Genomic DNA, 27,816 nt, shown 5'->3' with positions numbered 1-27,816 from the left:
CACTGCAATAGTTGTACAATCCTTTATCGACCAAGCATCATTTAAGCCACCTGGACTTATTTGGTAATCTTGGCTGTAAAAAGACCAGAAATCATACTATAAATGAATGCTTTTGTCCCTTTTTTTCAGAATAAACTCAGCTTTCAATATCTGGCCTCATTTTACATTATTGTTTTTATGATGGAACCACAGTTTAAATTCAAAAAAACAAAAAACGGACTCTGTTTTTTCAGATTTATAGTTAAGTAGAAACAGGAACAAAATGCAACACAACATCAACTTTAGATGTGAACTATACTAAATATGTACAAAAAAGTTTTTGAGCCTACTCAGTTTTATAAATCTGTTTTTCGGTGCGTTGCCACTTCTCCACACCCGCCTCTCTGCTCAGTGCGTCATCAATTCTTACTTGTGATTGGACCGCTGTTGTTTGTGCTTTCTAATGATGCACCATAAGGTTTCGTAAAGCTTGTCTTCTCGTCTTTCAGTAACCGTTTGAAATGTCTCTCTAGCCCAAATGGTCGAGGAGTTACGTTAGTATGAAGCGCACATGGTAAAACCTAAGCTGTGTTGACTTTTCTTTTTTCAGACAGCAGCAGCTTGTGAACACTTTGTGCTACCATAATACACCAAATATCCCTGTAAAGCGCAGCTTCTCTTCTTTTTGAAACTTTTCGTATTTTCTTTCTGGCATAAACAACGACGGTGTTACAGATGTTTAAAAAGTGCTTGTAAAATGGGCCAGTCGGTGGGCCCATGGTCAATAAATTAATATCTGCACATAAGAAGAGAAAATAGTTGTTAATTTGTTTGAGGGGCACCTCAATATCAGCTTTATTTTTACATTTCAATTGGTGTCCTTCATTGGGATATTTATATATCAAAGCTATTTGTATTAGAGCTACTTTGTAATTACAATGAACATGTGTTACACTGGACATTAGGCACGCAAAGAACTACAAAACACAGAAGCATGTGACAATAATATTGTATAAGAGTAATATTTAGACTTAGACAGTATTAATTACTTAAAATTAGTAACATATAATCTCAAATAAAAAATATTGTATAAAATAATCAATTCAAATTATTCAGTGCAAAACAATACTGAAGGTAACACAACTGACCAACTGCAAGTGAAAAGTCACACAAACAATGACTATATGGCTAAACACTGAATACAAAGTCAGTCTGCCTTTATGTAACTTGTAACATCTACAAAACGTAGCCTAAATTCATCACAGAAGTAAAGGTCACATCAAACAAAAAGACAGTTTTCACACCTAGTTATCAGCTACAAGTATCCATAATAGTTTGGTGTGCATGTACATAACAACGATTAACTACTAGAACATATTTGATTGAGGTTGGATTCACTCAGAAAATGAAAGCTAAACACTTAAAAAAGTAAACTGTTGGATTAACAAGAAAAAAATAATATGTGCATCAGTTGCACACAATAAGTTTTGTTTAGTCAACATTAATGTTCTGATTTATAGCTGCACAGCTTTTACATGCTAAATGAACATGATTTTTATATTATATTTATTATGTTGTTCAGTCATTTACAGTTATCACATGTAAATATAACACAAAATGTTTATGTTTAACCTTTTTACATTCAGTGTATTTAGTTATCTTATATATAATGACTTCATTTTAATAATTATTATATATATGTAATTGTCTTGCTAATCTCAAATTACAGATAAATATTAGTTGGTCTACAGGCTCACATCTGCAGAAGTTAAATACATTTTGTACATCATTTGGTTTAAATAAATATCTCTGAGATTCTAAACACTTTAAAAACAGCAAGGCAATGAACAAAAACATGTGTCTTTAACCAGTTATCTGTATTTTCTCAGTATTGCAGAATTACAAAACTGGACTTACACTTAACACTGTAAGCATGTGACACTTGTTTGAACTGTAATATAACACAGCACTGAGAAAACCTGCTGCTCTCCAGCAAGAAAAGGTACAACAGGAAAATTACTAAAATGTCTCATAGCAAAGTAATAAAGTGGGACGCGGCCCAAGACCAAGCTGCCATAGTACCATAAAAGTATCCTTCAGCTCAGGAGAGTATCCAGAGGTACAAGGTAAGTGTTCAATACTCCAAATAACAGCAGCAGCTATTCACAGTTTACTGTCTCGTGTAAGACCAAAGAATAGTCCGGATGTCCTCGGGTTGGTTGTGAGCATCTGTGTTTTGAATGTTTAATATTCTCACTGCAGTCTCCTTAGCGTGTGAAATGGGTGTCTTGAAAGCTGTTTGTCAAAAGTTCCTGCTCTGCATTAAAACAAAACTAAAGAACATGTAGGATAGTGGCAGCAGTGACACACCGACAGGACTCCACTTAAGAGAAACGACATTTGATGGTTGTGTTAAGGCCACACTGCCTTTGTGTGTCTTTGTAAGCTCTGTGACACATCTAGGAAGTCTATCTAGAGTCTGTCTTTGACAACTGATTTCTTTAAGGAGGCATCAGTGCATGTCTCGACCTGTTTAAGAAATTAAAAAAGGATTAGTCTTATCTTTAAGGCTTGCATACCTCATTATTTCATATTACCAGAAGCTACAACACTTTAAGGCTGACTCTGCTAAAGAAAAACAGAGCTACAGATTCTGGTGTTAGGGCTCTCTTTCCTCCCTTCTCTAATTACAGGCTGGTCACCAACCTAAGATGGTTGCCATGGTGATGTGAGAAACGTCATTTCCATATATTGAGATGTCCGAAAGGTGCAGGAGATGAAACATGAGCCGGATATGGGACCTAAAGTCTCCCCCCCAACGTTTTGACCAATCACATTAACATTCTGTTTTTATGGCCTACAATAAAAAGTGTTGGGTGCAGCAGCTTTGCCTCTGAGCCAGAGAGACAAAAAGTCAAACTAATTTGAAATTCTAACTATTTGATAACATATAATTTGAGCATATTTGTCCTCTCTCTAGTAAAATGAACTCAACACTTATTTTTGTATTTTTGTTAAAGTTTGCAACAAAACTGTTTTAACTTTTACTTGGTGCTTTTCGAGTCCAACTCTGCCAGCCACACAGCCAATGTGACAGTAAATACAGTCTGAATACTCACCAATATTACAGAGCCTTTGCAGTGACAAAAGTGACAATTATGCACTGGTCTTAAAGCCATTTCATTTTCACCGCAGTGAGGAACATCAGTCAGCACATTTCTTTCTTAACCCTGTAAATAAACAGAAATCCAACCTATTGGTGAAGCATGAAAGAAATACAGTGATTCTATAAAGGTTTGTGAGAGACAACTAATATGAATTTAAACATCAAATGTTTGCATATAATCCAGTTAAACTTAGGTCATTATATTTCTGGAGCCTGTAATATCAGGCAGCTCTTCAGAATGACAACAAGTAAATTAAAATGAGAATGAAAAAAAATGAAGTATTATGAGTTATACTCACCAAATACTGAAATCCTATGTACATCAATCAAAGCAACCTCTTCTTCAAAAGCTTTGAGTAAAGAAACATTCACAGACATAATCAATGCAACATTATGTATAAGACCTTAAATGGTTATTTATAACTACAAAGATTTATCTTAAAGCCATCGTTAATTGTCTTTGTAAGTGAAATACATAAATTAATTCATACTTACGACAGTACAGCATCTAAGTCACAGTAGAAGTCACTCTGGAGGAACATGGCAGGACCAACACCAGGTATCGCTATAGCAACAAAATAAAATTCTGTTCGTATTAGGAATGTTACAAAAACCAATCCACACTAAATAAACAATATTAAAACTGACTCTAAGCTGTCACTACAAGGGTTTTTATTTTAATAAGCTCATTTCTCTGTTAAACTGTAACTAGTCAGTCACTGTCATTGTGTATAAACGGTGGAAGATGTAGGACCAGCAAGAAGTGAGCAGTTTTCTAAATGCTGTGCATGCTGTTTGTTGTCCCACACACTGGAGTGTGCCCCGGTCTTGTCTATGGTGAACATGCAGCTAGCATGGAGCAAGCTTTCATTTAATTTGATTTAATATATTTTCAGTGCTTGCAAACAGGATACACAACATTTGGATAATTGTTACACTACATCTGGGGTCTGTGTAGATTCCCCTGACCGCAGAAACTACATCACCCTGTCAGTGTGACAGGGTGATGTAGTTTCTGCAGTTCTGCATGTTTATAGTGCCCGAGGCTGTGTGTGGATATTGTTACTGCTGACACACTTTCAAAGGAGCAGCTACATTAATAATAATAATTTTGTAATTGTTGCTGGTAACACTTCTTGCTACAGACACTGTTGAAAGTTTGTAATGGTCTGTTAATTTAGCTTTAAAAATGTAAACAATCTTAACTCACATTATATTTGAATATTTCTGATTTGATTCTCACATCAATTGACACTGATTAACATTAGCTAACTGGTGCCTTACGTTGCTCCTGACCAGCCAACATACCAGTAAAACAATGTTACCGCAGTAAAAGTCCTTATATATAAAGGGTCTACACTCTTTCTCATTGGTATTTTAGCTTTAAATTTGTATTTACCTGTAAAGTTTAGATCTCCAGACCACAGTAAAGTTTCCAAACAATGGTGGCCTGAGCTCCTGTCCAGGGGGCGGAGCTTCCAGAGAAATTGCATATATATGACAATTACAAAACTAAATTATGTTTAGATGAAAAATTTAAGTTAGTCATTCCGGATATATGATGTTCTTATATGCAGATTCAACAACCACGCCTATTGCATTTTTTTATATATCTCTGGTGAGTTTTACAAAAAGGGAAGCAGAATTAAGAGCTCTTTGTCAAAAAAGGATATTAAACTATTTATAACAAAAAATCAGTTTAATTAAAAGTGTGTGACATGGTTAACTGACGACCAGGGATTAAAATATGAATGTGGAGCAGCTGGTAAAACATATTAGACTCAGACATTCAGGATGGTTAACAAGATGAAACTTATTTGTTAATGATGATAAACCATTGAAGCTCATTTACTTGCTAATGCTAGCTGTTTCTGTATAAAGCGCTCACTATAACTGATCTCAGAGCGGTGAAAGCAGAGCCGGCAGCAGCCTGCTTTGTACACTGGTCTCCCATCAGTGAAAGACCAGAGGTTATGACAGCTATGTCTTTATTTTGGTACATTTTATTTTGTCTCTTTTTCAGATTTGACAAAGTAAGCACATGAGTCGTTAAGAGATGTTACAGCAGAGATGAGAGACAGAAGGGCAGTTTAGGTGATTCTTGGTGCATGCAAATCACGATAAAGAGTAGTACGCGTGAACCTAGAATGAAGTCACAGATGCTGTTGCATGGCAAATAGCAACTTATAGGGCACAGGGAATGGGGATGACTGATTCAGTATCATGAAAAGAGAGACCTGAAATGTGAGTCCACAGCAGACAGAGAAACAGTGGTGTGGAAACTGATAGCTAAAGTAGAAATGCATAATTGATGTTGTCATTGAGTAGGTGTATATGTAAGTGCTTCACCCCAGTGCAGATAAGAAATGGTTACTTGACAGAGATTAAATGTAAAAATGATCATCTCTCTCACTTACAAAACTACAAAATGTAGAAAGTAAAGAAATGCTTCTTGCATAACGATGCCAGATGATGAAGAAAAATGTGTGTGCAGACAAGAATTTACATTTTGTAATTTGCACTGATGTTGCTCTGTTATGTGTCATTAGTTTTCTAACAGAATAACAATCACAAATTCTGACACAGAAAAATATTCAATATGATACAGATAAAATATAACAGATGATATAAAGTCAGAAATTTGAAATGTGCAGATCTGCATCTAGGTATTCTATCAGGCGTGTCTAAGAAGCTGTTAAAATGAAAAAAATGTCATGTATGATGTGACAGTTGGACATAGCGCCAGCTCCATGCAGCTCTACGTAGTTTATATACAGCAGCCAAATTAAAAGGGAAAGGATGCCGGATTTAGCCCTACCTTTGCTGCATTGTTCCTTCCTGAGAGCTTGTTGTTTGAGGACATCGGCCATAGTGTGGAGCTGACAGGCAGTGATACTGAGACTAGTGTTACTTGAGAGCCTTAAACGTGGCCCTCATTGTTCAGTGCCTCTTGGTCAGAAAGTGTTTGAGAAGTCGAACTTCGTTCATGAAAACAGTGCTGTTACATTTTTCAACTTATGACAAAGTATTCATGACATCATTGGGGGACTCTTGAAAATATGTTGCTGCATGTACAAATTGTGCAACAGTGTTACAGTACAGTCCTGATCAAAAGTTTAGACCACGTGCCTTTAAAAGGTCAAATCTGTGCAAAAATAAGGATTTTTCATGGCTTTGGAATGGATGGGATCAATCCTTTTTAGAGAGAGGGACTTACCATCAGATGATTTTCTTCTAAGCCCATTTAATTTAATTTAGAGAGGCTCACCTTGTGGCTCTATGTAGTGAGGTATTTTATAGCGATTTATATATTAAATCAATCTACGTATGCAAAAATGTTGACCCCTCCAGACGGATGAAACCTGACAGCTTTTCTTGAAGTTCACTGTTAAAACAAAACACAGGGGCCTGGTTTAGGACATGTCCAAGTATTAATTTTTTTTCTCTTGGAAAGAGAAAGCAAACAAAACTGAATGGCAGGATCGACCTTTATACTGAAAAATACATTAGCAAGATAAATCATAGAAAAGTATTTGCTCAGAAAAAGTGTTTTACAGAGTTAAGTGGAAATTTTTACTTGCAAATTTACACAAATTTGGTTTTGGAAACTCTTTCATAAACTGGTTAAAAATATATTAATTCCCCAACAGCTTGTGTCAGAACAAATGGCCAAACATCCTCCAGCTTCTGTCTCCTGAGGGGCACCAGGCAGGGATGCCCACTCTCCCCTTCACCGATTGCAATTTTTATTGAACCGCTAGCAGCAGCAATTAGACAGAATACAGTAATTAAGGGCATAAATGTAAGAATGTAGAACATAAAATCAGTCTTTATGCGGATGATGTGTTGCTTTTCCTCCAGCACTCACAAACTACTCTCTCTGTTTATTTTCAGTGATCTGAACCATCACCAGACTGGTTCAGATCTCTGGATTCGTATATTTCTAAGTTCCTTTCGAAAGATAAACCCCCGCGTATCAGCTTTAAAATGCTGCATAGGACCAAGGATAAAGGAGGACTAGAGCTGCCAAACTTTTAACAATACTTCTGAGCCAACAGGCTTCATCTCAAGATGGTTTACACACACCTTCTTAGATTGAACCCCGGATAGATGTAGAACAGGCACTATGTAATAATCTAGAAATTTCAGACCTACATTTATCAGCTCAAACAACAAATGACATGAATACTTTAAAAGCATCAACATCAGCTCTTCTCTGACAGCATGGTGGGAGTTTCTAAACATAACAGTCTTCATTGTGGCGGGGCGTGGTTTGCGATGCAGGTGCAATGGACGCACTTGTGCGGCATGTCCAATCACACCTCGCCGGCTTAAAAGTCTAGATTGTGAGTTAATGTTGTTGTTGTTATGTTGACCTGGCAGTGGGAGAGGTGCAGCTGTGTGTGTCCAGCAACCTTCATTAATCAAATAAAAATGATCAAAATGCCACAGGGTCTGCCGTGCATCCATTAAAGGGATGCCAAAACCCAGGATGGGGGGCACGGCAGACCCACGACCAGGCCGGCAAGGCGAGGAGCTGGCCTGAATGGTGGCTGAAAAGGCGGCCACCCAGTGGAGTGGGAGAGAAATCAGTGGTGCCTGTACCAGGGGAGTCTGTGCGACCGAAGCCAAAGGTCGACGGGTGGTTGTGGTCTTGTCTTGCCTTCATTAATGTGGTTTATGTGCTCTTGGGTGGTGTTTTTCTGTTGGCTGTGTGCAGAAGGATGGAGGCTGGTCTGTGCTGGCAGACATAGGTACCAGGCTAGTAGTCTAGCTGCACCTAGGTAGGTCTGGGGCGGGCTTGGGGGCTTGGGGTTCTGTGTGTGCTCCACCTCCAGGCTGGGGCTCTGGCTGGGGCTTGGGTCCTGGTTGGTGTGTGGCGCTTGGCCCCAGCATCTGTGGGGCTTGGCAGTACCCCTGCTGTGGGCCCTGGAGCAGCCCTGGTCCAAGGGCAGGCTGCCGCCCTTGGTGGATTCCAGGGAACGGGAGTGCCTACCAGGGTCAGCGGGGTTGCTGCGTCCAGGGAGGGGGTACTTTACATAGAGTATGAGAATGTGAGTGTGTGTACAGTGTTCACTTCTATTTGTCTCCATGTTGGGCACGTGCTGAGTATTTGTATATGTGTGCATGAGGGCGGGAATGCATGTTTGTGTCTGTGTGTGCCTGTGCTCTCTGGGGGGTCTCTGGATGTCTGGACCTAGATCTCCTCCATGCCTGCTTCATGTCCTGGGAGGTGGGGCTATGGCACACCACGCCCACTATCAGATAGTTACATAGAAAAACCTTTTGAATACAAGTGTGCTCACACACACAGATGTGCAAACAGGTGTACACATGGGTGTTCACAGACACTCTGGGCGTTTATCAATATGCGTACTTGTGCGTACTTGCGTTCTTGTGTACTTGTGATACGTCATCAGTCGGAGACCAAGTACTGTTCCAATTCGAAGTACGCATCAAGCCGAGAACGCGAAAAAGTCCCGGATGTGTTCTCGATCCGCCCGTTTTATCGAGCATGCATCGGTGTGGACTTGGGACAGCTATATATCCCAGAATGCATTTCGTCCAAAACTCAACAGCGGACTCCCAGCACATCGTTTTCAACCATCCCCCCCCCCGCTCGCGGACTTCTCACTACTCAGGTTAAAGAAACTCCAGCAGCTGTCTATAGTATTGAGTGTCCACTAGAATAGAAATAAAAGCGTTCTAACATCTCACCTGCTTGTTTTTATTAAGGTATGTACACGTATGTACATGTACACTATTTTTATTAATAGAGGTTTCACTACTGAGGTTAACAATGATATATAAGTCACGTAGATCACTTCTAAATGTTAATGTTTGGTTTATTTCAGTGTTTTATTTGTTCCTGAGTAAACCGGTTTGGCTGTGATTAAAGTTAAGCTTCATAACATGTTACTCACAGTTAAATTAGGAGGGGACGGCAGTAAAAACTCCGGACCTGTGACATCATCACGTACGCAGGTGTTCCAATTGTACAAATCACGAGTCCGTGCTCGCGTTCTCGGCGAGTACGTACTCGCGTACTTGGGCATTGATAAACGGCCACTATCTTCTCTGGCTGCTGCTTCAAAGCATGATAGTTATCTACGTTGTTGCTGTGGTGTCTATACTGTGGGGGTATAGAGTATGTTTGGAGAGTGTGTGCGTGTGTACAGTGTTCATTTCTGTGTGTTTCCATTTTGGGCAAGTGCTGAATATTTGTATATGTGTGCATGAGGGTGGTAATGCATGTTTGTGTCTGTGTGTGCCTGTTTGTCTGTGTTTATCGATGGATGGGTGGATGAATGGATGGATGTATGGATGGATGGATGGATGGACGGATGGATGGATGGACTGACTTTTATGGTTTCTTGACATTATGCTTTATATGATGGTGTCCTCATTGTTAGGGATTTTAATGTTCATGTTCTATTAATAAGCCAGTGGCAAAGGACTTTGTAAACATCACGAACACTTTTAACCTTGTGTCTCATTCCACACATAAGGGTGGACACACACTTGATCTTCTTTTATGTTCTGTTCTGAACTTGTGATGCAGTCAGATCATATCCCTGTGTTATTTGAAGTTCCTCTTTCCTGTACCACAGGTTTTTTTTAAAATATATGTTTGATTGTTTGTGCTTTTCTTATATGTGCCTATACCACAGTTAAACCGCACTCTCCTGCTCGCTGTAGGCGCCAGTATACCCTCTGTATTGATTGCTTCACGACGTCATCACAGATTCAGCCACTTATACCTGCTGCTTCTGGCCATTTGCACTCTACTCCTGCACTCCATAGACATTGAGGGTTCTGGGAGGTCTGGCAAACAGTCATTGGCATCATGCCCCCCACCCCCCTTCGCCTCTCTGGGGCTGCAGGCTGGCGCGGTCGTGGTCTGGACTGGTGGGCTCCTCTGCTGCTGCGTAGGCTGGGGTAATCTACTTGTCTCTAACCCAGCGTAAAGGGGACCGTCTCCTGGGTCTGGGGGCAGATTGCCTTTCTTGGGGTGTTGATGCCTGGACCTGGGAATATAGTGTGTGTAGGGAGTGAGATTGTGTGTACTGCATCTGTTTATGTGTCTCCATGTTGGGTGATTGTGAGTTTAGTTTAGGTCCCCTTGTGTTCCAATGTGTTACTGGGTCTGTAACTGGTCATCTAACATAAACTAATTTAAATCTATTAACTACGAAGTGTTACGCCAACCAAGTGTTGTCATGCTTAGTACTGGCACAAGATGGTGCTAAACATATTCTAAAAATGTTAACTTTAAGCACTTATTCCTTAAATCCAGTTTTTGAGAGCAGGGCTCCACGCTTCAAATAGTCTTCACACATGTGGTGTTTCATGTCCACTTTAACCCTGCATTTCAACATACAACTACCTGTATAGATGCACTTATCCACTAAGGGCATCTATTACATTTTAAAACAGAGAACGTGGACAGATACCCCACCAGCACTTTCATATCAACATATCAATGAAAAAACTTGGTTGGTTAAATGTACAAAATGTAAAGAGCTTTTTTGCTAATACATAATTCATTTTTAATCATCCTGTAGATATATACAGTGATTTTATTTTTAAGTAAAATGTACTTTTTAAAATTATGATGTAGGCCTGTGTTTCTGAGCTGATTTAAAACTTTGAAAAGCGTTGTTAATCTGTAGAGCCAGCACCCCAATACTGGAAATCAGAATCGGCTCTTTGTTTAAGAAATCCTAATGTTTGTTCCTGTGAGTATTACCCAGTAGGCTTTGAAGAGCTTGGATGGAGCTGCTGGGTGAGGGGACTCCCCCAGTTCTAACTGCCTCCATGCTCCAGATGTCTACCCTGCCTACTCTGATAAAAACCAGTGGTCATGAATAGCTTTGCAGGCCCAGTATTTCACCAGCCACACTGTTGCACAAGCTCCCTTCTACTTAGGTGGACTTGGTGGATTAAATTTAGTGGCTTGGAAAACTAAGCTCCAAGGTGTTACTGTTTATTTAAAGGCTAATACTCAGATTTTTACATTTATTGCTCCGCAGCGGGTTAAAAAGGGAATGTCCACAATTTAGACTTTCTGAAGATTTTTTATTAAAGCAATTTAGCAGGAGCAACGCAAACAACAAACCAAGTAATAATAATAATCACATAATAATCAAATGACTTGAATTATACTTATCTAATTAACCTACTCTGAGCTAACACTGATTTTGTTCTGATCTTTGAGAGGAGAGAGACTGAGGAGAGAACAGGCATGCCTTGGTCACCGACGCACTTATCGCTCTTTCATGCTGAATCCAGGAAAACAGCAAAACTTGTAAATTCAGTCCATCAATAAAAACATTGATGGAGTCACTAGCGTTTTGTTTTTATAATGTGTTATTTTTATGTATCTAATGATATTAGGATTAGGATTCGACTGTATTTTATAAATACACATGTATAAATACGGGATAGCAAAATACAGTTTGCATCTAATCAGAAGTGCAAGAGCAGTAAGTGCAATAGGAGCAGATTATACACAGATAGTGGTGGGATAAAAATAGTTATGAACAGATTATGTACAAATAAGTATACAGATGTTTATATACAGACATTAAATATATAGATGTACTGATATGTCTTTTGTTTTCAAATAGATTTTATATGGTATAGTTATATGTCAAATAAATGAAAGATTGCAGTCAGTTCAATTCGTCGTTTTCACTGAGTGCAGTGCATTCGTTTTCTGGTGCATGCTTTTGGCTTATAGTAATTCATGTAAACTCTGATATTGCTGCAGCTCTGTTCTATCGGTCAAGTACCACGTGTCGAAAACAATACTTCCATTCACTCATTTCGAAACAAAATGGCTAATTAATTGATGAGCCTACATCCAGACAGCTATTCGACACGACAATGCTTTTATTTTGACATTTCCGGTAATAGTCACGTTAAGTGTGGCTAGCCTAACAATCAGCGTCTCTCAGCACCATCCAAACATTAGCTTGCTAAATAGCTTTCAGCTACACAAACTGAAGAAAATAGAGCTCTCCATCCAATAATCTATGAGTCGCAAACGAAACCACAGTTTCACTGAAACGAGCTTGTCTCCTGAAGCCCACGGCGTCTTCATGGAACCTCCCGGGTCAGTAAGTGCACCTGACGGTGATTTCGTGGAGCTGGAACCCGACGAAGAGCTTCTCTGCTCGGTTAGCGACATCACTGAGCACCTCGGGAGAAACATCACCGTAGTGCTGGAGACTGCGTTGTCCGAGATCCGTAAAATGGTCAGCATCCGGATAAGAGTATTGAAAATGGAACTTCGCGAGAAAAGCGAAGAAATCGAAATGTTAAAGGCACGATTGGATACAGTTCAGCGGGATGGTAGGGACGCTTTTCCTGGCGTAGGGAGCGTAGAGCCGCCTGCAGAGGCTGGCTTCAAGAAACATGACTTCAGCTCTGGAGCCAAGCACAACAATATCGACCCACGGAGAGCCAAAGCTCTCATGTCCGGTGTGAAGAAGGAAAACATAGACGCCATTTGTCACTATCTGATGAAAGACAAGAACTCGAGAGGATGTGCTGAAATGGACGGAGACCAGAGCAACCAGGCCGGTGACAGGGAGGTTCGCCAAGGGCCAGACCCGCATTCCCTTAACTTGTGGTCGGACAGCGGGATGGCCGGGACCGTGTCTATGCACGTAGATTCCGAGTCCACCACAGATGACATCTTCAGCATGCTCCCTTCCGGTAGCAAGCGAATGTATGAATATGAATGGATGGCACCAATGGAATACACTTCAGACCTGAAAGGTAAACGCACATAGACGTAGTCATAAATAATGCTTATTTACTTATAACTTGATGACTAATATGAATACAGAGCCAAGTACTTGTTTACCACAATATAGAAATGTATAAGTGCTTGAAGTAGTTCTCGAGGCTTTTTGAAGGGCATTCCAAGGCTCTCCAACTCCAAATGCGTCCTAAAGCATGACTGAGCATGCGTTTTACACATGTACCTCTCTCACGAACTCTTCTGTACACATAGTGACCATTTTTGGCACTTGTTTTTGTAATGTTAAAAAATGGGAACAAATGATGTGTTTTTGCAGTTTGCTGCTAGAAACAAAATAACTAATGACATCACAAGCCCAACACGCTCAGGGTGCATCCATCCTGTTGTCCACGTGGGGACAGTGTTTATTTTACAAACTGTCTTTGGTAGTTTTTTTGCCAGCGTCTGTGACATTCAACAGTTGGCTCACTGTTTGGATACACAAAAGAAAACTACACTACACACTAACTACACACTCCAAATAAGCCGAGTGTCACAAATCTCTTAAATCTGAAAACTCGATATTGTTGTTCTCTCTTTTACCATCACTCTCACAACTTTCCCCCTTTTTTCCCAATTTTTCTAGTTGGTTGGTGTGGTGCACTTTTCCAACAGAAGTGGGGAGTGTCATGTTTGTTTTTCCTTTCTTTTTTCTTCTCACAAGCACTTTCTGCTTGTGAGGGCTTTTTTTAGAAAATCCCATTTTTACCTTTTCTTATTGCACTAAATGTGACGACGCATTCATGGAAAAGCATTGTGTAAATCATTTATCATAAGTCTCATTTTGCTTTGCCAATCAGCAAAATTAAAAAACTGGTACATATTGGTTCACACTTTGGACAAAAGTTGAAATGAGACACTGCGAGGTTGTGTCTTGCTGCTGCGTCATTTTAAATCAGTCATGTGATTTGGGGGCCACTTACTTACCCTATACAGGCCTCTATAGGGTTAGGTAAGTGGTGCTGGCAGACCACCTTAGTCCAGGACATCACAATCAAAGACAATCATTACCTTTTTATGAACAGCATAAAAATGAAATACAATAATGTATTCATACACTTCATGATGAATTGGATTTCCATTGTTGACTTTTATTTTTCTGCAAATTCAAGTTTTGTATTTTGAACTTAATTGTTAAAGAATATCCAATAATATATCAATATTTTAGATCTGGACAGTTTTGCAAGTAATAAGTCTTTATATTGATTTGATCTGTTGTATCAGACTATTTATATGGTAACCACTGGCTTGTTGAACATTAATAGGATCCTGATTTTTCTGCTATTTTGCCACAGTTATAAAGGAGCCTGATCATGAGAACGTCTGCACCACTGAGACAGAGAATGATGGGAATGAAGATGAGTCGACCACGAGGGAGGGGTCGATACCTGAGCAAGCACAGACTCCGCTGTCACGTGCCCAGCCTTGCGACTTCTCTATGGAGCCTCAGAGCTCTCCAGGGGAGGGAGGGAATCCTTTGGAGGACCGTACAGACAGGCCTGAGGCAGGTGCGATTGTAGCAAATTATTTTAAAACCCCGTACTTATTGAATTCAATTACAAGTGGCATATTGCAATACCAGGTCAGTGTATAAAGCTGAACTATAATACTGGTGGTGACACATAGATAGATTGTCTGTCATCAGTGACAGAAACTTTGATAAGGAAGTGTGGAAAATAACTTTCATTTTGTGCACACTAATAAATGCAGCTGCCTGGTTGCTGCACTCGGCAAGGAAATTTTGTTTAGTGTTTATGTCATAAATGTTATCGTAAATTTATTTGAAATACTGTGATTTAATTTCGAGGATAAATCACCCACCTTTAAGTGCCAGTTCACAACAATAATCAACCCAAGGCGGAAGTTTCAAATAACGACTGAAACCCACAATTTCAAACTAAATATTTACTTGATGAAAATGCTGATGTTGACGAATAGCAAGGGATACATAACTTTCATATTCTGCACATAACGTTCATAACATCAGCAAGAGGCTAGCAGCAGCACTAGGATAATTCCCCACATTTCAAAATAAAAAAAACTTCCTGTCTATACCTTTCACAATAAAGCAAAATAATTGTCATTAGGAGTTTAAACATAGCTGCAGTTTATATATTCACTGTAATAAATGACAAGGAAGGATAAGCTGAAAAGTGTCATTTAATTTCAATCAGCAGTTGTTCATCAGTATCCAGCTTAAGGTAGCTGGATAACTTATCTCTAATGGATATGATAGCCAAACAGGTCTCTTCAGCAAACTTCCTCAAAAGTGCGAATATTATATGAACAAATGCGTCCATCACTCCCTGGAAAAAACTGCTATTCTCCCGATCCTCCAGGTTTGGGAGGGTCAGTTATTTTCTCCAGTCAAGACAACATCTCCCACTTTCAGCACATTAGGTGTAGGATTCTCACACTTCAGAGCAAATCCAGAGCAGTTCACTTCAGAGCAGTCTGTAAAGTTGTCACTGCCAGTGGCTCCATAAGCTGGTTAAGAATCTCTACCCATACGTCATCCTCGACCCATGTCCCCCCAGCTTACATTTATCGTCTGAGATGGGGAAAGTGTAGTCTTTGGCAGAATAGAAGTGAGTGTCCCCCGACCGGACCTCTGATGCATCACTGTATACATAGGAAAGAGGCCGGGAATTCAACATGGCCTCTACCTCAAGTAAAGTAGTTAACACCTCAGTTCAGGACTCATCAAGAATGGATGCTCTCCGATGCATTCATCGGAGTATGAATGTGTATGAATGTTAGATAGTAACAACTTAACAACTTAGAAAACGTGCTTGTGTAGTGTGGATGTGGGTTTGATTGGGTGAAAGAATTAGTTGTATAAAGCACTTTGAGCTTTGAGCGCTTTTCTACTCTATCTGAGCACTCAGAGTAGAAAAGCGCTATATAAGAACCAGTCCATTTACCAGATGTGGGGTTCAACACCTGGCCCTGTTGTGCAGTCAGAATAACATAGAACTGAATATGCTCAAAACTAGAGACGGTTGTGGATAGAGCAGGGCGATATGACCAAAAACATTTATCACGATATACATTTGAAAATTTGCAATAACGATATAACTGACGATATAATTGACACTAAACAAAATACTTTACAACTCCACAACTTTATTTTCACTGAAACAAGCAGCTGTTTTTTATGTGCATTAAAGTTATATAAACATTTAACAGTGCAAATGCAAATTCTTCGCTGACAGTTTAACCAAAAGGCATTTCCAGTGGAAACTGGCCGACATTTCCTCAGCATAACCATGTATAATATCCACAAAACTTAAAAAGAGGTTAAACACACACAATACTAAATAATATTATGTTGAAGCACAGCATATATCACTCCGCGAGGCGCCTGCCTACGATAGCCGTAATGCAAAGTCGTACTAAAACATTTGACAAAATAGTGCTTTGTTGTGTATCTGACGAAAGCTTAACCAGTTCCACACCACTGAAATTGCAGCATTTTTACAAATCAATTCTGGTTCATCCGTTTCATTCAACGATCCGCTTTCGCCCTTCTCATTTTCCGTCACCGCCGTGTGCGTATGAGAACAAAGGCACTGCGCATGCGCGTTTTACCCATATTCTATCGTGATATTTCATTTTCTTATCGTTGCCCAACATTATACCGGTATTACCGTGAACGGTATGATATGGCCCAGCCCTACTTGTGGACTCTCCATTATCCCCCCTCACCTTACTCAAAAGCACTGTGTCTGCTGTGGAAACCTTCAGGTTTCTGGGATCCACAGTCTTGCCTCAGGAACTGTTGATCCAGTCTATAATCCAGTCTGTTCTCTGCTCATCCATTATTGTAGGACTTGGATCAGCCACCAAACAGGCCAAGACCAGACTACAACGGACAATGAGGTCTGCAGAAAAAGTCATTGGTGCTGGTAGGCGCTACAGAGCACTGTATGCCAAAACAAGCAGACAGCGTCTTTCTATAGGCCATCACTTTGATGAATACTTACAGGACTGGTACAGGACATTCACATAGTCCTGTAGCAGTCATAGTACAGGGCCATACCTGCTGAAATCAAAGCATACTGTATACACTGTTTTGTTCTTTTGTATGTAATTACTTATCCATCCCTTATTTATCCCATAATTTTATTCCAACATTTTTGCTCTCTGCACCATACGTGTTGTTATTGTCTTTGTATACGCGCACACATACTTGGTCAATAAAACTGATTCTGATTCTGACATTTCCACGACCACCTCATTTGTGTGCACGGTCTGTCCACATAACTCTCAGATCTGGTGATTTTGTCACCCATTTGCACAGATTCATGGTTGCGTTTGACAGAATCTCCTTTGCTGTTGTAGTAACCAAAAAGGCCTTCTCCACAAATGGTAAATGGACTGATTCTTATATATCGCTTTTCTACTCTCCCGGAGTACTCAAAGCACTCTATACAACATGTCACATTCACCCAATCACACCGATTCTCACAAGCACTGACTCTAAACTGAGTGCTTTTCTAACTATATTCACACTCCAATGGATGCATCGGAGAGCAACTTGGGGTGAGTATCTTGCCCAAGGATACTTGGCATGCAGACTGATTGGAACCACCAACCTTCCAATCAGTAGGTGACCTGCTCTACCTCAAGAGCTATGGCCACCACATTGCATGAACTGCAACTGAAACGTTTCATTCTGCTTGGGATGTTTTCTTATGGGCCGGCTAACACATCAAATACCACTCATTCACATGATGCACAACTCAGTTTTGCAGCCTTTGGTTGGAGGTCCATCAAGCCACAGAAACCAAACAACATGTGTGTCCTGTTGTCCTAGAGCTGTCTAAAGGAAAGCCATTGTGATATCCCCTGTGAAAGCTATCTGAGTGAGTCTGAATTTGATTGGCACATTTACCATGTTTGGATTAAGGTTAGGCCCAGTCAGTTAGCAGTGATGTGATGATGCTTCACCACTCTTAACTCTCTTATACAGGTCCTTCTCAAAAATCCGACCAATAAAAGAAAAGTGTTTTTAATACAAAAAAAGTCAACCTTCAAATAATTATGTTCAGTTATGCACTCAATACTTGGTCGGGAATCCTTTTGCAGAAATGACTGCTTCAATGCGGCGTGGCGTGGAGGCAATCAGCCTGTGGCACTGCTGAGGTGTTATGGAGGCCCAGGATGCTTCGATAGCGGCCTTAAGCTCATCCAGAGTGTTGGGTCTTGCGTCTCTCAACTTTCTCTTCACAATATCCCACAGATTCTCTATGGGGTTCAGGTCAGGAGAGTTGGCAGGCCAATTGAGCACAGTAATACCATGGTCAGTAAACCATTTACCAGTGGTTTTGGCACTGTGAGCAGGTGCCAGGTCGTGCTGAAAAATGAAATCTTCATCTCCATAAAGCTTTTCAGCAGATGGAAGCATGAAGTGCTCCAAAATCTCCTGATAGCTAGCTGCATTGACCCTGCCCTTGATAAAACACAGTGGACCAACACCGGCAGCTGACATGGCACCCAGACCATCACTGACTGTGGGTACTTGACACTGGACTTCAGGCATTTTGGCATTTCCCTCTCCCCAGTCTTCCCCCAGTCTTCCTCCAGACTCTGGTACCTTGATTTCCGAACGAATATCATCCGAAAAAAGTACTTTGGACTACTGAGCAACAGTCCAGTGCTGCTTCTCTGTAGCCCAGGTCAGGCGCTTCTGCCGCTGTTTCTGGTTCAAAAGTGGCTTGACCTGGGGAATGCGGCACCTGTAGCCCATTTCCTGCACACGCCTGTACACGGTGGCTCTGGATGTTTCTACTCCAGACTCAGTCCACTTCTTCCGCAGGTCCCCCAAGGTCTGGAATCGGTTCTTCTCCACAATCTTCCTCAGGGTCCGGTCACGTCTTCTCGTTGTGCAGCGTTTTCTGCCCCACTTTTTCCTTCCCACAGACTTCCCAACGAGGTGCCTTGATACAGCACTCTGGGAACAGCCTATTCGTTCAGAAATTTCTCTCTGTGTCTTACCCTCTTGCTTGAGGGTGTCAATGATGGCCTTCTGGACAGCAGTCAGGTCGGCAGTCTTACCCATGATTGCGGTTTTGAGTAATGAACCAGGCTGGGAGTTTTTAAAAGCCTCAGGAATCTTTTGCAGGTGTTTAGAGTTAATCGTTGATTCAGATGGTTAGGTTAATAGCTCGTTTAGAGAACCTTTTCATGATATGCTAATTTTTTGAGATAGGAATTTTGGGTTTTCATGAGTTATGTATGCCAAAATCATCAATATTAAAACAATGAAAGGCTTGAACTACTTCAGTTGTGTGTAATGAATCTAAAATATATGAAAGTCTAATGTTTATCAGTACATTACAGGAAATAATGAACTTTATCACAATATGCAAATTTTTTGAGAAGGACCTGTATTTATGCTCCACTTCCGAAATGTTTCTTGTACATTCTCACAGATATCTTGCTGCAGGTAATCCTTTGTAACATCATTGTACTTCATGTGCAAAGTTGCATTGGTTTTCATTCTCCTGATAAGGCCTTCAAACTGTCCCTTTGCAGCTCTAAAGATCAGGTCTGTCACATTGCCATGGTAGCTCAACTTGATGGTGACCATCCTTCCGTGCTAAGTCTGTTCAAAGCTCCTAAAAGCCTCCGTTTCCTCTGGACTCGGGGTTTTCTCATGAACAGTGCCAAATGACTCCACTTCCTGGAAGGCATAAAGCTGTTTAGGAATCTGAGTGCAGATCTACAGTGATGTACATGCAAGTTGCATCAGTGACACTCAAAGTTGCAATTGGCCCTTGCAATGTCTATCCAAAACCTGCTTTCAACAGCTTGTAGTGATTTTGTAAATATTTCAACCTTATCAGAAACTACTTGCCAGTAATAGCCTGCCCTTGTTAACACTGAGACTTCTGAATCATTAGCACCTTCCAGTGGAAAATCCAGAAGTTAAGTGCATTTCTCATGAACTGTTGTTGAATGGGTTCACGAGGGACCCTTATCACAGTAGAGCACACCTGTGGGGGGTTCCACAGCTTCAGTCTTGTATCTTGTGATGGACCTATGTGAAAACGTATTGTGTGATGGTCTTTCATGTGGCTCTGGATGAATTACAGGTGGTGATCCTATTTTAGACCCATTTAACCATCAACCCATTTCTAAACTTTGGACACTAGCTGGAGTGCTTGAGAAACTGAAGTGCTTGAGAATGATCAGATAAAGAAATATTTAGATTCTAATAATATTCTCTCCCATAATCAGTCTGGTTTCAGAAAACAACATAGCACAGTCAGTGCTGCTTCAATTAAACTTCCAATGCCTTTGTGGGAGCTTTGGATTCCAAGGACTACTGTGCAGCACTTATGGATTTGTGAAAAGCATTTGACACTGTAGATTATAACCTGTTATGCCACAGACTTTTTGATATTGGCTTTACAGACCATGTATAATACATGCAACTTAAACAGACTGAACAGTTAAAGGTTCACGTGAACCCAAGCACATGCACAAACTCACTATTTAATACTAGGAGCTCCTTGCCTCATCTTGCCCATCACACTTCACAATTGGAGATGCAGGGAGACTTTACGCAAGGTGTCTGCCAGCACTGGTGTCTGCCAGTATTTTTTGTCTTTGACATGGAAGATCTGTTCCATGTCAAAAAGATAATCTGATTTAACACCAGAAACCTTCGGGCTTGTGGAAGTCAATATTTTATTTTGGTTCAAATAGAGAAATTTGGCACCCAAGGGTGTATTAATTGCTCTTATTCAGTGAAAAACTACGATCTTGAATAACCAGTACATCTCCTCAGGTGACCTCAAAGTCTTTCTCTGGCATCTATCTATATTTTATTTAATTAAATAATAAATAATAATAAGTAATAAATAGTAATTAAATTTAAACATTTATTTATATTTTATTTATATTTTTTATTTGTCCTTTATTTATCCAGGTAAAAAATCTCATTGAGATTAAAAATCTCATTTTCAAGAGAGACCTGGGATCATGACAACAAAAGTCAAAATACGCATACCACATAAATATACAACGTTCAAAACAAATACAATATCCCATAACAACATGTGCAAAATATACAACAGCAGATCAAACCAAGAGTACATTAAAAACAATCACACTGAGTAAAAGAGCCACTCTCTCGTTCCTTTAAAACAGACTTAAACTCTCCCAAAGTAACCAATTCCGATAATCTCAGTTCCTTCTGCAGATCATTCCAGGAAGCAGGGGCAGCGTATTTAAAAGCCTTTTTCCCCAATTCTGTTCTGATCCTAGGGACAATCAACTGTATTGTATTGTGAGAACGAAGGCTGTATTGGTTGTGGTTTCTACACATATAAACACATAAATAAGATGGAACCAGCCCAAGGAGAGATTTATAGATAAAGATATGAAACCAATTCACAACAATAGTCACCTCAAGGTGCTTAATATAGAAATAAATGTTAATATAGACCCCTAATATAGACCCTAAAATAATACAGAGAAAATCCCAACAATCAGATGACCCCTATGAACAAGCGTGTGGCGACAATGAGAAGGAAAATCCATTTTTACAGGAAGAAACCTCCGACGGAATCAAGGAAGGGCAGCCATCTGCCGCAATGGGTTGGGGGTGAGGGGTTGAAACCATAGTTTCTAACATTCACGGTGATGAACAACTTGGTGTTCAGTATCTGTTCAGTATGCAAAGCAGCCAGGAACTGAACCACCAACCCTTCAAATTACTAGATGGCCTGCTCTCTCTCCTTACCTACAACCATCCTGGACAGACAGGGCAAAACACAACTGTGGAAGAGAGCCAGATCTTAAAAATTATTAAACACAAAGTAGTGTATAAACACGCAGAGTGTGACGAGAAGTGAGTGAAGAAGAAATGGTCAGTGAACTACAGGAAGCCCTCAGCAGCCTTGGCCTATTTCAGCTTAACTACAGGAGGCTTCAGAATCACCTGACCCCATCCTGAACTATATGCTTTATCAAAATGGAAACATTTAAGCCTAATCTTTGAAGTAGAGAGGCTGTCTCTTCCAAACTGTAAGCTGGTTCCTAGGAAGAGAAGCCTGAAAGCTGAGGGTTGTGTCTCCCATTCTACCTTCGAATACTCTAGGAACCACAAATAAGTGGCCTGAGAGCAAAGTCCTCTATAGTATTCATATAGTCAATAATCAGGCCTTTAATAAGATAAGATAACCTTTATTAGTCCCACGCATGGGAAATTTGTTGGGTTAAGGCTGCCGACCTTTGCCAGCGCCATCTTACCCTTCCGACCATCCATACGTTACAACATCACATGGGGAAGACAGGTCACAGAGGTATAACAATGTAAAATGTATTGATGCATTCTCAATCATCCAGGAAAGTAAATCTCCAAAAGTTGATTCTGTTCATCTGGACGTAGCGTTTGATCAGTGGGTTTTGGTCAGTGGTTGTTGATCAATGGTCATGAGAATTTGCATAATTAAGATTAAGGAACTGACCTCCCAGCCCATTGTTCCTTCAGTGGGCTGGTTTCAGTCATTATGCAAATGTCCTGTTTATAAGATTGAAACCTGCAGTCAGCTGAGACTGAAGAAGTCACTTGGATGAGTGACGAAACGTTTCTCCCACAAAACGCTACGTCCAGATGAACAGAATCAACTTTTGGAGAACAATGGAAAATGCACAACATGAGGAAAGACGAGGAGAAAAAAATAACTCCCCCCAGACTGAGCTCCAACAGGGAGATCAGTTTGAGAACAGAAAAAACACCTCAGCACATGAATCAGCACATCTCACTACATAGAAGACATAAGTTTCGAAGGCGTTTGGAGGGGGTGGGGGGTGAGTGTAGGTCTGTGTCAGTGTACATGCATATGTGTGCGTATGAGTGTGTGTGTGTTTGTTCTGTGTTCAGCCGAGTGTCCCTTCACCCGGTTAGGCAAAAGTCAACAATCTTCGGTCGACGCGGGTGGCCTTGAAGGAGGGGGAAGAGTCACAACAGAGTTTTGTTATCTAAAGGAGAATTGTTATTCCCGTCAGCTTTTGCCTTGAGCATCCAGCTGGCGCCAGGGGGGGCCTCATGAGATGAAGATGGTAGTTGTTTTGGTTAGTGCAAACAAACTGCTTCCACTTTTACAGTTGGTCTAATGTCCGTCACTGGTCACCAGGTCTTTCAATTCCCGTTGTTCTTCTTCAAGATGTTATCCGTATTGCATTCAAAAACACAGTCTGACTACTCACAGCCCGGCCTATCGTCTATCATGTCGGCCAGCCTTGTGGGATTTTGAACAGCTGTAGCCGCTTCTTGTTCTTCAGTAAGCCAGGTCCGAGCCAGCTCCAGTCAGCCAGAACTCTGTTATTATGGTTCTGAATTCGTAGATGTCGTTCAATGTCCTCCATCGAGAGTGTCGCCAGACACACGACGCAACTGACCATAGAGTATCCGGCGTCAAACTTCTCCGCAGGACAATCAGGCTCTCCCAAGCCAGGGGTGGTCAGTTTCATTAAGGGACCAGTTGATAAAATCCATAATTCTTCTTTAGGTTTTTGCGAACAAGTCTGGGAGACTCTCTTAGGGTTAGTGAATAAGTGTGACCGCCTCCATCAAGAGCCAAGAGAAGAAGAATAATAGGGCAAATTATTATAAACCTTGTATGTGAGGAGCAGGATTTTCAATGTAATTCTGGATTTAACAGGGAGCCAATGAAGGGAAGCCAATATAGCAGAAATCTGCTCTCTCTTTCTAGTCCCTGTCAGTACTGTCACTGCAGTATAACTGAAGGCTTTTTAGGGAGTTTTTAGGGGAATGTAATAATAATTAATTACAGTAGTGCATTGAGAATATCCTGTTAAAAAACGACTCCTAAATTCCTCACAATATTAATGCAGGCCAAGGCAATGGCATCCAGGTTAAAGATCTGGTTAGATATCATATTTCTAACCTTTTTAGTGCAATGACCTCAGTGTATCTGAATTTAGGAGCAGGAAGTTAGAGGACATCTAGGTCTTTGTTTTTAAGACTTTCCTGCAGTTTAAGTAACTGGTGTGTGTTATCTGGCTTCATGGATAGACAGAGCGGGATCATCACATGGCAATAGAAATCTTGGAGTCATTTTGTCTTGTCCAAGGATGTTTGGGATGCAGACTGGATTGAACCAACAACCTTCTGGTTTGTAGGTGACCCGCTCTACCACCTGAGCTACAGCCACCCACCTTATAGTACCATATCATCCCATTAGAGCACTTCTGATTTGAGACTTTCTTTTTAGAGTAGTTACAGTATCCAGAGTCATATCCAGTGAGGATGTAACACTATTAACAACTAGATCTGGGGGGAGCTCAGGTAGCTGCTCTCCTCTATGTTGGAACATGTCATCGAAGACAATAACAGTGGAGGAATTATATCCTTAAACTTAGTTACAGCACTTTCAGACTGTAATGCAATTTATTCTCTACTGCTGTGTTATTCATCATTGTAAATTTAACTGTCTTTGTTTCAGACCAGCAGTTATCCAGTCACACCTACATCTGCTCAATGTGTGGAACCTTCTGCCCTGACTCTTTCTTTCTGGAGGAGCACATAAAACTAATACACTCAGACTCTGCTGGAGCCCTGGCTCTCCAGGCACTCCAGTCCACGTCCTCCACTACATCCTCCATGGGAGATAGCAGTGGTGATTCTAGGAGGGCTGGTGGGAGCCAAAATGAGGGAAGCACACAATTTGGGTCTGTCGCAAGCATCAGTCAAGGAGGGGGTCCTATAAAAAAGGAGATAAAAATTGAGGGTGGGTATGAATGTGGGGACTGTGGCCGCCGCTTCAACTACCTCGGCAACCTGCGGCAGCACCAGCGCATCCATACTGGAGAAAAACCCTTTGTGTGTCCAGAGTGTGGGGAGAGATTTCGCCATGCAGCCCGCTTAAAAAGCCACAGGCTAATTCACAGCGGTGCCCAGAGCCCGTTTCCTTGCCCTCAGTGTGGGAAAGGTTTCTCTGTGCTGTCAGGACTCAAGAGACACCAACGGGTGCACACTGGTGAGAGTCCATACGCATGTCCTCAGTGCGGACGGCGCTTTAAAGAACTGGGAAACTTGTACACCCACCAGAGGATCCACAGCGGGGCCACACCCTACCGCTGTCAGCAGTGTGGGCGCAGCTTCCGACATCTGGGCACCTACAAGAGTCACCGCTGCACCCCGGGACAGTAATCGGCCTCTGCTCCTGTTCTCTACACTCCTAATACTAGGAAGTCTAAAATGTACATCAAAGATGGATCGTGATCCAGAGTTTGAGTCATAAGTCGTAATTTTAGTGCTCTCTGATGACACCGTGAGGACGCTGGACATGTGAAGACTCGGTTTTATGAGATGATGCCCCAATGTTCATGTTCTGTTATATTCATGATAGAGATGTGCTTAATGAGCCTCAGTGTGTTGAATAAACTGACCTCAAGGCAAATAAATTGAATTGTTCTTTAGCTTCCAACAGTATTGCAACACCTTCATCACCAGATGAAGTCTGAAATTGTCTGAGAATAATCGGAAACCACCGGCAAAATGATATTTCTATGATCATTAAGCAAACCACTGGTACAAGTTACCTGTCCTGCAGTGAGATCAGAAGTTTTTTTCAATGTGTATACATTGAGCTTGCAGGAAGTCCTATGGTGTATAGTGTACAGTATGGTGTTTATACATATAAACATGACGGCAGGTGTGCCATAGCTAAATTCTCATGAGCCTGCTGTCTTTAAAGTCATTTTTAACCATTTCCTGAAGTAAAGCACAACATATTTTTTAAATTTAAAACTGCTTGAACAGACACAGAAACTTGTCAGTTTCTATGTGTAACAGGTAAGGTCCTAGATTTCTTCCTTTCTAATGATAAGAATATCATATTCACAGCCACATTTCTAAATTATGGCAAAATATTATATTTGATGGAGTTTTTAAACCGGGTTTCATTTTGTTTTTGTTGTTATTATTGCATCCACAAGGTGATATATCAGGCAAGTCTTTGGCTATTTTTTTTTTTTTTTGCCATAATCACAAGTTCACCTGCAATCCTGTCTAAAAAAAATGAGACATTGAGAATTAAAGCTAGAGTATAATTTCTTTCTGGAGTAGCTGCTGGTTTACAGGTTTTGCTTATCAGGACATAAGAAATCATCTGGCCCTCAGCAGTGGGGTTGATTTTAATTTGCTGAGAAGTGATTTTATTCGACCGGAATTGCAGCTCATTGAACATTGGAAACACATCAAGAATACCTGTTCAGTCATTAAAATTAATTTCATTTTGATCTGCTGACAAATTAAGGTGATTTACACATCTCTTTTATTAGCGTATCGTTATTATAGTTAGTATTTAAATGTGTCCAAATTAAATCTTCAGAGCTCTGATGTGCAGCTGTCAATGTCGATATAAAAAGCAGCACTAAGGGCACACTCAGAGCTAAAGTTACTAACTCGAATAAAAAAAATTAATTGAAACACTCTGTGCAGTAAAACACCACATTAATAACTTTCTGCAGCATTATTCTCTCATCATGTCAATAAAAATGTTGCGTTTAACTTACATTTTGTATATTCTTTATATTTATCATCATCATCATCTGGTAACATTTGTGATTTGATTGGGGAAAAACCCAAGAGATCACTTTATGCAGAAGAGTCATATGACGTGCAAAAGTCCCATTTTTATATGAGTGCACACAGAGCTCGGCTTAACAGAGACAGCTGTTACTCACTATTGTGATCGGTTATTTCCAACTTGGGTTTTAGGTTTGTTGAACAAGCAAAGGCAAAAAAAAGAAAAGCCTGTGTGTGTTGAACTTTGTTTCTGGAACACTGAACTTTCTGCACTTAATTCAAAAGATCCTGAAACAACAACGCGTTGTGATAATTTACCAAAAACTATGCCAAACTGGAGTAATGGCGTATGAAAAGCTAAGTACACTCCATGAACTCAGTAACTTGGAGAACCACTTGAAGAAGATGTTTTCTGTGTGACTTAATCAGTCTCTTCATCACATTGTTGTGGAGGAAATTTGGCCTACTCTTGTTTACAACGTTGCTTCAGTTCGTTGTTTGTGTACAGCTCTGCTAAGGCCCACCACAGCTTTCAGTCACGACGTGGTCTGGACTTTGACTGGGCCATTGCAACACTTTCTTTTCTGTTTTTTAGCCATTCTGTTTTAGATTTTCTGGTGTGCTTGGGGTCATTGTCCTGCTGCAGTACCCAGTTTCAGAAAAGCTCATGACTGCTTCAATGACTCCAAGATACCCAGATCATGTGGCTGCAAAACAAAACAAGCAGACCAAATGATTTTTTTTTTTTTTTTTTTTTTTTTGTGTGTGTTTGTTTATTTACAATTTCTTCATGTGAATTTGCTGTGACATCAAACCCTGGGTCAGCGTTTTTGAATATTATCCGCTTGTGAATAATTGTTCTCACTGCAGAATGACAGATGGAATTGTGTGGAAATGGCCTTTAACCCTTCCCAGATTCATGGTCAGCAACAATTGCTTCTCTGAGTTAATTGCTTTCCTCCTTAGCATTGTGTAGACTTTTTATCTTCTGAAAATATAAATAAAAATAAATCTAACTATAAGCATTGGCTCCTCTATTATACACTATGTTACTCCTCAGTATATTTAAGTAATAAAATGATCTTTGTTACCAGGCCAGTAAAACACTGGTGTTTTTTATGCATTCAGAAATTTGATGACATTCTGGGGTATTTGAATCAGAAAGGCAAAGCATTTCTTATTTGACCAACATGGTTGAAGTATGTTTAAAACATGAATCTTTGATTACTAAAATGTAACAGTTTGACTCTAGTAGGCTCATATTAACTGATTTCTTCTCAAACCCGCTGA

The 27,816-nt window shown here is 40.5% G+C and overlaps 1 protein-coding gene across 1 annotated transcript; it reads left to right on the top strand.

The window, feature by feature from the left end:
• Positions 1-11,256: 11,256 nt before the first annotated feature.
• znf16l (zinc finger protein 16 like) lies at positions 11,257-27,514 on the top strand. Its single transcript, XM_063470316.1, has 3 exons — positions 11,257-12,931; positions 14,252-14,464; positions 24,440-27,514. Exons 1-3 carry the CDS (start codon positions 12,184-12,186, stop codon positions 25,144-25,146), a joined length of 1,668 nt encoding a protein of 555 aa, XP_063326386.1. The 5' UTR covers positions 11,257-12,183; the 3' UTR covers positions 25,147-27,514.
• The last annotated feature ends 302 nt before the right edge of the window (positions 27,515-27,816 follow it).

Source organism: Pelmatolapia mariae, linkage group LG3_W (genome assembly GCF_036321145.2).
Source record: "Pelmatolapia mariae isolate MD_Pm_ZW linkage group LG3_W, Pm_UMD_F_2, whole genome shotgun sequence".
Classification (NCBI taxonomy): domain Eukaryota; kingdom Metazoa; phylum Chordata; class Actinopteri; order Cichliformes; family Cichlidae; genus Pelmatolapia; species Pelmatolapia mariae.
Note: the sequence above shows the minus strand (reverse complement) of the source record. Positions and strands in the feature narration are given on the sequence as shown.

What these genes read in the sequence shown, in the direction of transcription:
- znf16l (XM_063470316.1), top strand. Translation starts at nt 12,184, where the DNA reads ATGAGTCGCAAACGAAACCACAGTTTCACTGAAACGAGCTTGTCTCCT. An exon ending in ATACACTTCAGACCTGAAAG is followed by an intron (nt 12,932 to 14,251) that starts GTAAACGCACAT and finishes ATTTTGCCACAG; the next exon opens with TTATAAAGGAGCCTGATCAT. An exon ending in TACAGACAGGCCTGAGGCAG is followed by an intron (nt 14,465 to 24,439) that starts GTGCGATTGTAG and finishes TCTTTGTTTCAG; the next exon opens with ACCAGCAGTTATCCAGTCAC.